The 13,691-nt window shown below is 42.6% G+C and overlaps 1 protein-coding gene across 1 annotated transcript in view; it reads right to left on the reverse strand.

Moving 5' to 3' along the window:
• Positions 1 to 1,439: 1,439 nt before the first annotated feature.
• txnrd2.2 (thioredoxin reductase 2, tandem duplicate 2) overlaps positions 1,440 to 13,691 on the reverse strand; it is a 43,010-nt gene continuing 30,758 nt past the window's right edge. Inside the window, exons 12-17 of the mRNA XM_034091533.2 lie at positions 11,279 to 11,415; positions 8,962 to 9,057; positions 8,311 to 8,403; positions 6,276 to 6,347; positions 4,515 to 4,612; positions 1,440 to 3,677 (exon numbers count right to left, since the gene is read on the reverse strand). Of these exons, the coding sequence (XP_033947424.1) occupies positions 3,554 to 3,677; positions 4,515 to 4,612; positions 6,276 to 6,347; positions 8,311 to 8,403; positions 8,962 to 9,057; positions 11,279 to 11,415 (620 nt within the window). The 3' untranslated portion in view covers positions 1,440 to 3,553. The remainder of the gene's footprint in view (positions 3,678 to 4,514; positions 4,613 to 6,275; positions 6,348 to 8,310; positions 8,404 to 8,961; positions 9,058 to 11,278; positions 11,416 to 13,691) is intronic.

Below are 13,691 nucleotides of genomic sequence, written 5' to 3' on the forward strand. Positions count from 1 at the left end.
TTTACCAATGTGTACAATGATTGTAGGTAATGTTGACTACTCAAGACACCGACTTATACATCTTCAAAGGAAGACTGTTCATTCTACAATTACATGGGATTAAAGCAAAATGTAGTTTTACTTCAATTTTATATAAAAGACAGTTTGTTTTCATCTGTTTTCAAATAAACAAAGTCTTGGCTTTCAGAATATTAAACTTGTTTCGGCAAATTCAGATGATAAATACAACTTTGAAGCTTCGGCATAATTACAAGCAGAGAACGGAGTAATTTAACATCACAGCAGGCATAGCAACAGCCGGTGTTTCTTGTGAGTGTTTCCCCGGTACACAAACGCAAAAATACACGCACACACTCGCGAGCTTCCCCCAGACCAGTAATACAAACGAAGATGTGTCTTCGGGTCAATGTGACTGATTTCGATAGAGCAAGTCACATTTGGTTGAGGCACGAAACATACAGTAGAAATACATTGCTTTCAAAATCGCTCTGTCGAATCAATAGATTATATTTCATGACTATATAACACGAAATGCCGTGAGAGCTTCGTCCTCTGAACACCACAGGATGGCGACTGTAACATAACATAGGTACGCTCCTCTGAAATGATTGCAATTATTATTATCCCTCATGGAGTTCGCTATTCAGCTCGCTAACGTTAGCTTCAACAAACGTAACATGCAACGTTAGCCTAATCTAAAATGCTCTACTCCGGCGTACCTTTCATGTGGCTCGTCAGCGCAGACTCTCCCATCGTTATTTGTTGCAAACTTTGCAGGAGGCTACTCGTGGGCTTGACCCTCGTCTTAGCCATGGCTTGTATTTGTCTTCTGCTAGCCAACGCTCGGTGAAACTGCAACCTCCTGGCACACAGTCATCTATCTCTCATCAGAACGCCCAGGTCACACGTAACTCAAACACTGCAGGTCGCGCGCATAGCGCGGGAAGGTGCAGCGGAGCTGTTTTATGTAGAAGCGAAGCAATGCTTTTCTTTTAATCTAAAAAGCGAACTATTCAGTCAGACAGCAATTTATTGTAAAAGTAAATGGATTTACATTTTCAAGCACTTTATCTCAATTTCAAGCACCATTCCCAAAATTCAAGCACTTTCCCAACCTTGAAAACCCCACGTCAAATTTCAAGCATTTTCAAGGATTTCAAGCACCCGTACGAACCCTGGATATTGTAGCACTCAAAGGGCCGAGTTCAAACTGATTTGCCAGAGTTAACGTTGATAAAAGTGGGAGCTAAATGACATTTTATTTATGTTAATCTTCGAAAAAACGATTCCTTTAAGTACATGTTTAATCTTAGCATAGTTTAGGAAGTGAAAACGGCACATTGACAAATTATCTTACACACACATGTGCTGTATGTCTATGTGTAAATGTACACATTAATGCGCATAAACACAAGACAGATACAAAATGAAACACTCAATCGGTGGACATGATTACTTTAATAGACACTCTGTCATATTGTTTTACACATACACGATACCAAGAGCTTTAATGGGAAATTACACATCTCTATTTACACCTAGCTAAGTTGGCGGTCACGTGACATCAGGCCTGCACTCCCCAGGTTTGGGTTTTCGTGCAGGCCATCATTAGCTGGCCGCCCTGAAAGTTGAGCCCTGAAAGTTGAACCCTGACCCCGCCCCCCCGCTCATATCTCGGACCTGGAGTGACGACAATGACAAATATCATTCAAAGAAGACAATATCATAAATAAAACTGGTTCATTTTGTGAGCGGGGAAACACTGAAACGTTGACTTTCATTAAATGACTTATGTCTTCCAAATGTCACATAACTGTATTCGGTGAGTTGGAAGCAATAATATTAAGTTGACTAATATTACTGATGTAAACGTAATATCATTGCTTCCAACCGACCGAATACAGTTATGTGAAGTCTGTTGACATAACACATTTAATTGAAGTGGACGGTTTTCAGTTGACTGTGCGTCGAGCTGTGAGAAAACACAGAGGGGAAGTGGAGGGTAAAAAGCAAACAGACATTACAGTTACTCCGATGGCCTCGATCACTTCCCTCGTGCTGCCTGTGCCCACCCCAGGGTCTCTGAAGTGGCTCGTTAAGCACGGGAACACAGACTCAATTACCCTGGGCAAACACGCTGCTACCGCTCCGTCTTGTGTAGGTTGGCTCCGTCCTTCCCATAGCCACCACCCCCCCCCTCCACCTCCACCCCGAGTGATAGAGTCAAGCTGTTCCTGCTGAGCGGAGGTCAGGGTCCTTCAGTCAGCACCTCGGCCCTGAACAGAGCACACAGGAATCCCCCCAAAACCTCTGCTCCCTCCCCGGCTCTCTCTCCTCTGGCCCAAATAAACCTGGTACCTCTCCCTCTCTGCTGTTCCTCCTCTCTCCATCTCCTGGCACACTGTCACTCCCCTCATCGGAATCATTAATCAGACCGGGCAGATTAGACTTCAAATACAAATAAACGACGCCCCTCGGCGGCCTCCTCCATTTCTGCAGCAACCCACGTTATTGAGAGCCCTCCCCCCCCTCCTCCTCATTCTACTTAATAAACCCAAGATGTCATGCATATCCATCAGGTTCAACATTTGTGCAAACTGTGGCGGCCTATTACGGCTTTATTGATATAAACAACTCGCCTTATCTACGAGGGTGATGACTCTTTAGGCCCAACCTGCCCTCCATGTAAACACACAACAGATAGCCCTTATCAGTTTGGCACCAATAAAGCCAGAGTGCTTTTCTTCAACATATCTTTTCTCAAGGGATTAAAGGGATTAAATGGCGTAAGGTTTATCCAGTTTCTACTTTATACTGTCTTCTATTCCTGGTTGAGAGAAAAAGGGGGGATTGGAGGGCAATAGTGCCACCTTTGGGTGAGTCTGGGTAGTACAGAGCTCTGGTACCAACAGGTAGAGTTCACGCAGCTCGTGTGTGGAGTCCCACTCTATTATGTTGTGTATAGGGATGGTTAAGGGCACGAGAGGAAAAGGAAGGAGTCTCAAGCCGTGGCTCCCTGACCAGGTCTGGGGCGCCTGAGTGACAGGCGGCCCAGCGACTGTTTGTGTGTGTCCATGGGAAATGGGGCGGGGTCGCTGCGGCCCTGGGGCCATCCATCAGTGTCATGTGGGGGTGGGGTTGCGGGGGTGTATGGTATGTGTCACCTCCAAGACTAATGGACAGGAAGTACAGCCGGAGAAACAACAATATTTGCAGAATATATATTCAGAAGAACACGCTAAGAGTGCGGTTCTCGTGCGAGTTCAGCACGGCTTTAATCCTGATTGATGAGACTGTTTATTTTAAAGACACGGCTCTCACTAACCCGATCCATAACCCTCAGTAACACTTGCACCATGGGATAATCATGGTGTGCACATGATGTGTTGGTGACACTAACCTGTGTTATGATCTGGCCTATGAGGAGACGCTGTTTCAGAGAGAGGAATGTGAGCCATTCAAAAAGGAGGAAGAGGAAGAGGAAGAGGAGGAGAGAGGAGGCTAACAGAGGACCCTGTGAGCTCGTACTGTTCAGAAGCCGAGGCGCTTAACCTCAGCAGCCCGATACCGTGGCGTCCAGACCGGACCGCTTGGTGATGTTGACCTTGGTCAGCTCCTCGGCGCAGGTCGGGTGGATGCCGACCGTCTGCAGCAGGTGGGAATATGTCGCTCCACACCTGACACACACACACACACGCGCACACACACACACACACACACACACACAATGTTGACACATATTTTATTTTTATTCCGTCCTATTTCAATGTAAATACTGCTTTATTTTATTTTCTCATTTTGTTGTTGTTACTATAGTGTTCTTAAAATAGTTCTCTATCTGTGGTTTTTAGTTCTTGTTTTACCGTTATGTATGCACCATGACACCAAGTCAAATTAAATGAGTAATAAACCTGTTTCTGAGTCTTATTGTAAAAAGTCTCATTGTTGTATTTTACCGACCAACAAAGGGCGTGTTCGCTAACGCTGACACACAGGGGACCGGTTCATGTGGCTGTTTGCAAATGTAAAGACGGTTTCTGTGACATGTTGAATAGTTGCATCAAAGCAGTTCATGTTTAACGAGCACTTGCCAGAAAAGAGTGTGTTGGCTAAAACTGGTCCACAGTACTTTTGGTTACTGGGAGTGATACGTAATCAGGCAATGTATTACAACTTTAAAAGTATTTTATATTATGAGAAAAATGCTTGAAAAAAGTCGACTTTATCTGCACTTTACTCATTTACTCCATTCATCCCATTATACAGCAACATTTTACCATCTAATACTTAAATAACAGTAACTTACATTTTTCATTGGTGTCTTACATTTTAAATGTCTGATTTGTTGTAGGAATTAAACTGAAATGTATCTTTTACTGAAAGCACGAGTGTTGACAGAGAAGAAATCATTCCATTCTGGACATCTTGCTGACTCAACACATAAGTACTTGAGGGCTGTTCCACCGAGCCTTAAATGGATAAAACATGTCAAATCTACGATGAGTTAAACCTACTGGAGGCCCAAAGCGAAGCCCTGTGTGACCTCTCCTGCGTTCGGACCGGTGAAGTGCAGACCCAGGATCTTCTGGTCTCCCCCCCGCTCACACACCACCTGAGGAGGAAAAACACTGAGTTGAAACAAGGAGCTGAAGTTTCACCTGCAACATAACCAACGAGCAGGGACAGTAGGCGCTTTCACACCAAGCTCCCAGTACTAAAGAGTTCTGATGAACTAAAGAGCAGATCGCGTTCACACCGGAATAAGTTCCCTGAGGGAGGATTAGTCAAATAGAGAGGTCCCTCCCTTTCCGGGGAAGTCAATGGAGAGAGAAAGATTATCTTTCGATCCCGTTTGAATTGTGCCACGAATTACACAGATGATGTTTGTCGATTTAAAAAGATAATTTTACAAGTCAAGAAAATAAAAACGTGTCGTAAAACCGTGAAGTAACACTTTATTTTGTGTGAAACGCTCAATGACCTACATCTCCCGTCTCGCACCACACACCAAGACGGCCGTCACGTTGAAACATCTCACTTCTTTCTTTCAGAATGAGGCGGAAAGTATTAAAAGAGGTGAAAATCACTACAAGTCTGGGCGCGTTGAGAGCTGCACACACAAGGGGAGTTAGTCGGTTCCGTAAGAGCCAGCATGCGGGACCGGGACTCTGGGATTTGTAGTCTTTCTAGTTGCGTATTTTTCATAGTCTTATATTTCAACAGTTTTACCACAAACTGTGACTTTTTTGACATGGAAATTATTTTTTAAGATTGACAAACATCATATGTGTAATTCATGGCACAATTCAAACGGGATCGAAGGATACGTTTTCTCTCTCCATTGACTTCAATACATCATTTTTCCGAAATAAGGTCCCATGGAGCGGAAGTAGATGGAGACTTCCCCTCTGGCCCCGCAAACAACTTCACGGCGTATACTGCCGCCCAAAGTCCCCGGCCGGAAGTCCCCGGAGTTGGGGACTGGCTTCAGTAGGATTAGGGAGTAAATCTCCGAGTAAATCGCCAGAACGCCGACACCTCTTCATCTCCACCGCTCCCATGTTTATTTTTGTGTTGCCATAAGTTAGTCTCTCTCCGTTGGTGCGCTGGGCTAATGCTAATAATGCTAATGCCAGCAAATACAATGGCGGCAGAGTTTTACGGGGCGTGGTTCCACCCAGCCAATCAGAAATGGGAACCCTTTTCTCCCATGAAAGTACCTGCTCACTAGCTGAAAAGGTTCTCATGAACTAAGTTCTAGTTCCGGATTTTTTTGGTGTGAACGCAACATTTGAAGAACTATCGGGACTATACTGGGAAAAGTACTCCGGTGTGAAAGTGCCAGTAAATCCCAGAGCTGCTTAAAGGTTATGTTTTTTTTTTATAACGCACATTTCGGACGCAAAGGCAATTCAAAGAGCTTTACATGAGCATTAACACTCAAACAAATGGCAACTAAACAATCCACTAAACAGAGAAAACATAGTTAAAAATCAACATTTAAAAAACAGTAGATACTACCAGAGGTGCAGAGTGTGACAACGTGTACAAATGACTCCATGAAAAGCAGAGATAAGCTTATAATGTTTTTAGCCTCAAATGAAGAAAGAAATCCTCGAGGTTGGACACCGATGGACGAATAAAAAATGGTCAGGGTTCAACCTTTCAAACTATTTTACTAATTGAGCCCTTCAAAGAGTTGTTCAAACCTGACTGCAGGAGTACATTTACATCGTGTATACAATGCGACAGTTTGGTGTGCAGTTTAACTTGACCTTTAAGTAACACTGGCTGGCATCGCGCTCTGCAACAGAGAACTCCAGAGGCTTGTAGAAGGCATGGTAGACCTGCAGACAGAGAAACAGAACATGCACCACATTAACAGTAGAAATAGTATCGATTGTGTAATTGTGGTCTTTACATCTCCAACCAAAACATAACCGATTTAGGAGCCACTTCATAGCTTAGTGTGTCTTATATTACATACATCTAAGATTAGTAGTTTTGGCCATCTAGAAAAAGTCCTAGGCTCCTCCAAACAATGTAACATACCATGTTCTAAGGACACACGAACGTGAACTGTGCAAGAGAAATATAAATAAGATATTGCCAAAGAATGAAATAAGTAATAAGTAAAATGCAGAAATAAGTACATACATTTGAAATAGAGGAGGAACAGATCAAAACAGAATATGATGCTGTACATTTGATTCAGCTCTGCCTCATGAACACGTATCCAAACCACTGTATCAGAATGAGAGCATCAAGGCTTGCTCGTGACGGTGATTGATTCCTAACCCCTCGCTGAAGACGAGTGTGAGCGGTGTGTGTGTGTTTAATTCTCCGCGTGGACGTGCCGACACAAGTTGCGAGGGCCGTGCAGCTGTCGGGGGCCGGTGCCGCGGCTCCTCCTCAGATCTTAGCTCCTGTCATCGCCGCACACACACCTCCATCAGGCCTCCTGCTCGCCTGCCACTCACAGCCCAAACCGTTTATCCTCGGCCTCCTGCAGGTGTTGGCGAGCATCTGGCACAGCGCGCACGTACACAAGCTCCTGAAGGACGGAGCTGCTCGCTGTGGCCTTTGTGTGTGTCAATGTTTGTGTGGTGGTTACGGGACATTGTGTTTTGATGCAGGCTGTGGCCACTAACACTGGCTTTGGAAATATAGTTGTGGATGTGTGGCGTGCAGCCGGATAGTAAAAGGTCTAAACACATGATTTAATAAAGTAAACGCTTATGGATCAATGCTCAGCAGTTCTGTGTTGTCATCATATAGGAAGTGGGTCCTTTCTTAATAGAGACATATTTCATTCTACAGATTAGTAGACTCAACGTCACAATAAGTCAATTGAGGGCCTTAAAGTAGATACATAGTACCCTTTAACACATATTTTTAAATACAATTAAAATGTTCCACCAATCACTTATGGTGACTTTATAATATTAACCAATACAAAAAAGACAAAAAAAACACATATCCCGTCTCAACAACTGAAAATATTTTTGTTTAAAAGGTCCCATGTCATGCTTTTCCGGTTCTTGCTAGTGGAGCCTCGCAGGTGGGGGTGCGGCAGCCCCCTCAGCACCCCCCCACTTCCCACGTCCATTAGCGACGACTCGCTGTCTCGCAGACCCCACGCAGCAAGCAGGAAATGAACCCAGCTCACACCGTCCGCTCCTCGCAGCAGCGAGCCGCGCAACGTCCCGCCAACACGGCACCCAGACCCCACGCAGCATTCTCATCTGCTTGTCATCACTGGTGTCCTTTTCTGGTTGCTAACGCCATTGTAACACATAATCACTGATGTTCCGCTGTAACGGTGGTGGACTCATCAGAACAGAGTGGGCGAGCTGACCAATCAGAGCACAGTGGGCTCACAGGGAGGGGGGGGGAGGAGCTCCAACAAGCCGTTTAGGACAGAGAGTGAATACAGATACTATACAGAGATGCTGTGAGAAACCAATGTGAGTTTGGAAAATTGCACAATTTAAATCTATTCTAGTCGACCTCAACAATGGAATTATGATCAGTGGAAATGGCCATGACACGGGAGCTTTAATGTTTAAAAGAATTTAAACAAATTGTGGAAAATTATTAAAAGATGCTAACATGCAATATGGGCTTTTCTGGTGTATCTTCTATATAGTAGTTACAGTTGGAGTTCATTCATGTAAATAAGTCAGAAGAAACTACCAGCATAAATCACATATTAAAGGATTTCATTCAAAACGCTACTAATTAATCCTGGAAGCACTCAGTGGGAAATATACTTTTCACAGCTGTATTTTACCGACACATCTGTCTCACCTCGATGCCGTCTTTCCCATGCCTCTCCTCAGCCTCTTCCTCCGAAAGACCCACACAGCCGTACTCCAGGGGGGTGAACACAGTGGTGGCCACCTGACACACACACGAACACACACATCACAGATAACATCAAGATACAGCTGAAACAATACGGCAATTCATTGATTAGTTTTTTGACAGAAAATGTAATAATATGATAATAAAATGGTTTTTTTCAGTCACTTTACATGAAGATATGAATACGTTTTCTTTGTATTCCAATATTACAGAAGCAGCTAAAACATTTCTTCTGGAAACAATATAGTTCACACCTATTACCTTCTTGACATGAAAACGATATCAATATCATTTGAGGGTCAGTCTTTAAAGAGGATGTCACGGAGGAAGGACATTTTGGAAAATGTTGACATGTGTATGTGATGACTCATCCTGAATAGAGGCTGGAGGTGTGGATACATCGGAGACTATTTAAACCGCAAATAGCTAGTAATTGGCATTCAATTAAGCACAACACAATAGGCTCAGGAGATACAAGCTTCGGAAAGATGGAAGGAAATTGTCAGTCTGAGTGTGTGTGTGTGTGTGTGTGTGTGTGTGTGTGTGTGTGTGTGTGTGTGTGTGTGTGTGTGTGTGTGTGTGTGTGCTTCTTACATTGTCGTAGTTCATGAGTTCCGTGCCGTGACCGGCCAGTCTGCGGGCGAGAAGCTTTCCCGCTTTAACGGCCGTCGGGGTCAATTCAGGACGACCCTGAGTAAAGACACAAATCAATATACTTTCATTTATTTTGACCACAACCCATGAGATCTGGGTTTTGTTCTGTCAAATGTGTTTACCTTTCTTTAACTAACTGAAAACCATTTGGTCATCCGGTTTTATCTCAAACATTTCTGACAACATAACACACAGTAGAACTCATTGCCGAAATGCTAACACGGCAACGAGAGTCAACAACTGACATAGGTGCTTACATTTAAACCATCTAGTACTTACAACAAATATCTGGCCTTTAATGTTCTGGATGTCAGCCAAAACACACACACACACACACACACACACACACACACACACACACACACACACACACACACACACACACACACACACACACACACACACACACACACACACACACACACACACACACACACACACACACACACACACACACACACACACACACACACACACACACACACACACACACACACACACACACACACACACACACACACACACACACACACACACACACACACACACACACACACTATTGAATGGTGCAGGAAACAGTGGGGCTGCAGGGCAATTCTACAGGCATGACTTGAAGCTGTTAAATTGCCACCCTACATCCTGTTGTCCCAAACATCCCGCGCTCCTCTGCCTGAGTGTGAGATCTGGTATTCCAGTAACTGTCATTCGTCATCGTGATGCATTTCTCGGCACTCTTCTTTGAGTGGACAAAAATAACAAACCAGCGCGGACAAAGTGAGATATCAACCGCGCTGCTTTAAAAAAAAAAAAGGAATACAAAAAAAAGCTTCCCCACTGCTGTGAAAAAGTTGATTAGACATTTTGGGGTGAAGCACAACTGATCAAAGGGAGCTGTCAATCAAAAAGTGTGTGTGTCATGAGGCCCGGGAGGCAGGAAGGAAGCTCGCAGCTGGTCATGGTGAAAAAACAACATTTCATGCAGCAGGTATAACTAGTATTAACATGGCTGGTTCGGCTCTGAGCACACAGTGGTACTGCCGAGAAACACATGACAGCAGCCTAAAAAAGCTTCACTGAAATCTGTCTACTAACAAGTACTAGCTGGTTAAACGTTAAAAGTGTGTCATGTAAACAAATATGCTAACGTCTCTATGTTATCACCTTGATCAACAGGGTTCCAGGTAAGTTTTCCTAAATGGAAATGAGATTTTTGAAAAGGCATTTGAAATTAAATGTAGCACCAATTGTTACGTACAGTAATATGTTTTTGCTATAGTGCATTCGAAAGGCATCACGTAAATCCAAATAAATAACAAATAGATGAATTTGTCTAAATCCTAATGTCTGAGCCTTTTTATAATAATAATAATAATCCTTATATTTATTATAGCGCTTTATCAATGACTCTCAAAGCGCTTTACAAATACACATTACACATACAGATATGTAATGGTCATCTACTGTGGACAATACCCACAGGAGCCAATTCGGATGAAGTGTCTTGCCCAAGGACACAACGGCCTGACGCAGTGGGGCGGGAGCGGGTTTCGAACTGGAGTTCCCCAATGCCCCCTTGATCTGATGATCAAACGCACAGACCACTGCGCCACCGCAACTTTTGAAACATCGATTCCAGACAATTTCAAACCAACTAAGACTTTATTTTCAGATTTACTAATTCAATACCGTTTAAGACTTTGTAAGGATTCCACAAGAACTCTCCAACACTCATGGTTTTCTTTAAATCTAAAGTGTATCCTCTTTACATCTGACATACGACACACCTTTATGACCGTAGCTCATTTTAAGAACCAGGTGTTTTAGTGATAGCAAACAGATTTGAAGAAAATGGGAAGCTTATTTTACAGGAAGCGTGAACATAGGCTAAACTTGGTCATATTGGTGGTTATTTACTCTGTTTTGAGTATGAGTTGTAGAAGAAAGTGTGTGTACCACCTATTACATCCTTGACTCAAGGTTCAACAAAATCTACCAACTACAGTTTATTCGTTTGACTTCATAACATACACATTTCAGCATTCTCAGACATCATACACAATGTCTACTGAGCTGATGGGTGTTAGCTTGAATCCAAAATTCCTCACATAGGTAGACCAGGTGCTCAACAACGACAAGCATTTACAGAGAGTGTGAGGGATGTGGACATAACGTTTAAACTAATAATAACTAATAATTATGTGGAGTGTTTTCCAGGGCTGTTCCTGCCGTCAGTGTGGAGACTGTTGACATCACATACCTCCCCGATGTCACCGAAAGCGAAGATGTTTGGCACCGAGGTGGATTCATCAGCACCCACGATGATTTTCCCCGACTCCTTTTTGAGTTGGACGCCCAGCTTGTCCAGACCCAGAGCTTTGGTTTCAGGGGCTCTGCCTGAGGTCAAAGAAAGGAAACAACACAAGGAGAAGATTAGGTTATAAATTATGGAAATAGCGGTGTTGAAGAGGAGAGAGGCTATCGGCACAGTGTTCAGAAGACAGTCCCTCATTGCCGACAGAAAACTTTGTCCAAGAATTATGGAAGGCAAGGCAAGTTTATTTATATAGCACTTTTCAACACAAGGCAATTCAAAGTGCTTTACAAAAAATGAAAGACATTAAGAAAATGGCATTTAAAATCAGTCATTAAAAAGAAAAGATAATATAATAAATAAAATAAATAAAATAAATAAAAAAAAATAATAAAAAAAATTAAATAAATTAAAATAAACAGTCATGGAAGTCATCAAAAGCCACCATTTTGTTAAACTCTGCAATGAATCTCCCAAACTCTCCATTCAGAAACCACTAAACAATAAAGAATTGACTCTCGATGGACTGTCTTATATAATGAGAATTCTTTCCAACTTTTGCTGAAACAAAAAGATGAACTGCCATCAAGTCTGATCATCAATGAATTATCTGTTCTCCTTTTCACGACAAGAGTCTTCGGTCATGTTTAGCAAAAAAATTAAAATGTCCCTAGCTCTATACTGTGAAAATGCTAACATTGGTTAAAGGTCACCTATCATGCTATTTGTAAGCAGTAGCATCGGTCTCAGATATATAGAAATATATAAAAAACATACCAAACAGATCACCCATTCTAGCCATGCCTCATATCCCTCTATTTCACTTCCTGTTTCAAAAGCGCTGATTTGGGAATAAAGCTTTAAAAAATAAATAAATTGATAAAATAAAAAAGGAGGGGTCTGAGCTCATGCGGGACCCGGCAGCTACTATCTAAACTAAATGCTGCCGTGATGAAACGCCATATCATGGATTATCAAGGATCTGAAACAGCATGGAGCTCAAAGGCTTTCTCTCTTGCCGGTTATACCACAAGGTGAGTTCCTTTTTACTTCCTGCTTCTTCACACACATGCTTTCCAGTACAGGTTAGCTCTGAGTGTTAGCGATGCTAATGTAAACACCGACCATATTACGTCCAAAACAGTCGGGCATTGTTTCTGATAGCAACGTTTCTGATTGGGCCGTGGGTCCACATTTCAGATATTACGTCATATCGGACGCAAATCTGGATCAGCTCCGTTGTTCCCCGTTTTTAGAGATTTGGGTACGGAGGAAAAGAGAGAGGGTTTTATTTTCTGACGCTGCGTGAGTTCGCCGACACACCGGGGACACATATTTATGTATAAAAGACATCAAAAAGTGCATTTTGCATGATAGGTCCCCTTTGGTTAAATAGTACATAACTGTGCTGAGGACGATTGGTCATAACGCAAACCATTGGACACACTTGACCTGGTGATGGTGTTAGATGAAAAGTCACTTAATTCATACAAAATGTATCCTCTGGAGACCTTCAAACTCCCACACTCTCCCTTCAAGAACAACCAAACAATAAAGAATTGACTCTCTCAATGGACTCTCTCTTGTATGGTGAGAATTTATTCCAACCTGACAATTAAACGAGGACAATAAACTTTTGCTGAAACCAAAAGATTAACTGCCAACAAGAAGTTGTTCAGTTTTTTTTCATAAGCAGATTATGAGTCCACGGTCATGATTAGAATGACAAAAAAAAAGATTGTCACTATTTGAGGTTATACCGTTGGGATGCTAACATTGGCTAGTCAGCAAAAAGACTGATGGAAATCTCAGTAGTTTCCCAGGTTCTTGGTCATCAACCAAAGTGTTGGACCTGATGGTGGTGCTAGATGAAAAGTCAGAGGATCACTCATCCATTACAATGCGTCCTCTGGAGACCTTGAATATCTATAGCACATTTCACTGCAATATATCTAACAGTTGTCAAGATATTGAACTCAAAACCTAAACGCGCTGGTAAGGCTAGAGAAAAAGAAAGCAGACCACCAAAGTCATAGGGATCTATCAATGTCTGTAGGAAATCAATCCAGTACTTATTGAGATATTTCAGTCTGAACCAAAGTGGTGGACTGACATTCCTATTCCTAGTGTGGGTACACATGCCATGTGCTGGCACCAGCCTTAAGACATTGAGGATTTACGGCTTTTCTACATTTCATACGACTGTAAATGTAATGTCTCCTAGCTGAAATCAAATCCTAAAACACAAGTTCCTTTCATGGCCGTAGAATAAAAAAAAAATGCATAAAATAGAAACCGCTAAATCAGAAACAGGTTTATCACCAGTGACACGTACGAGGAATTTGACTTGGTGTCGTGG

This window comes from Pseudochaenichthys georgianus, chromosome 9, assembly GCF_902827115.2.
Source record: "Pseudochaenichthys georgianus chromosome 9, fPseGeo1.2, whole genome shotgun sequence".
In the NCBI taxonomy this organism is placed as follows: Eukaryota; Metazoa; Chordata; class Actinopteri; order Perciformes; family Channichthyidae; genus Pseudochaenichthys; species Pseudochaenichthys georgianus.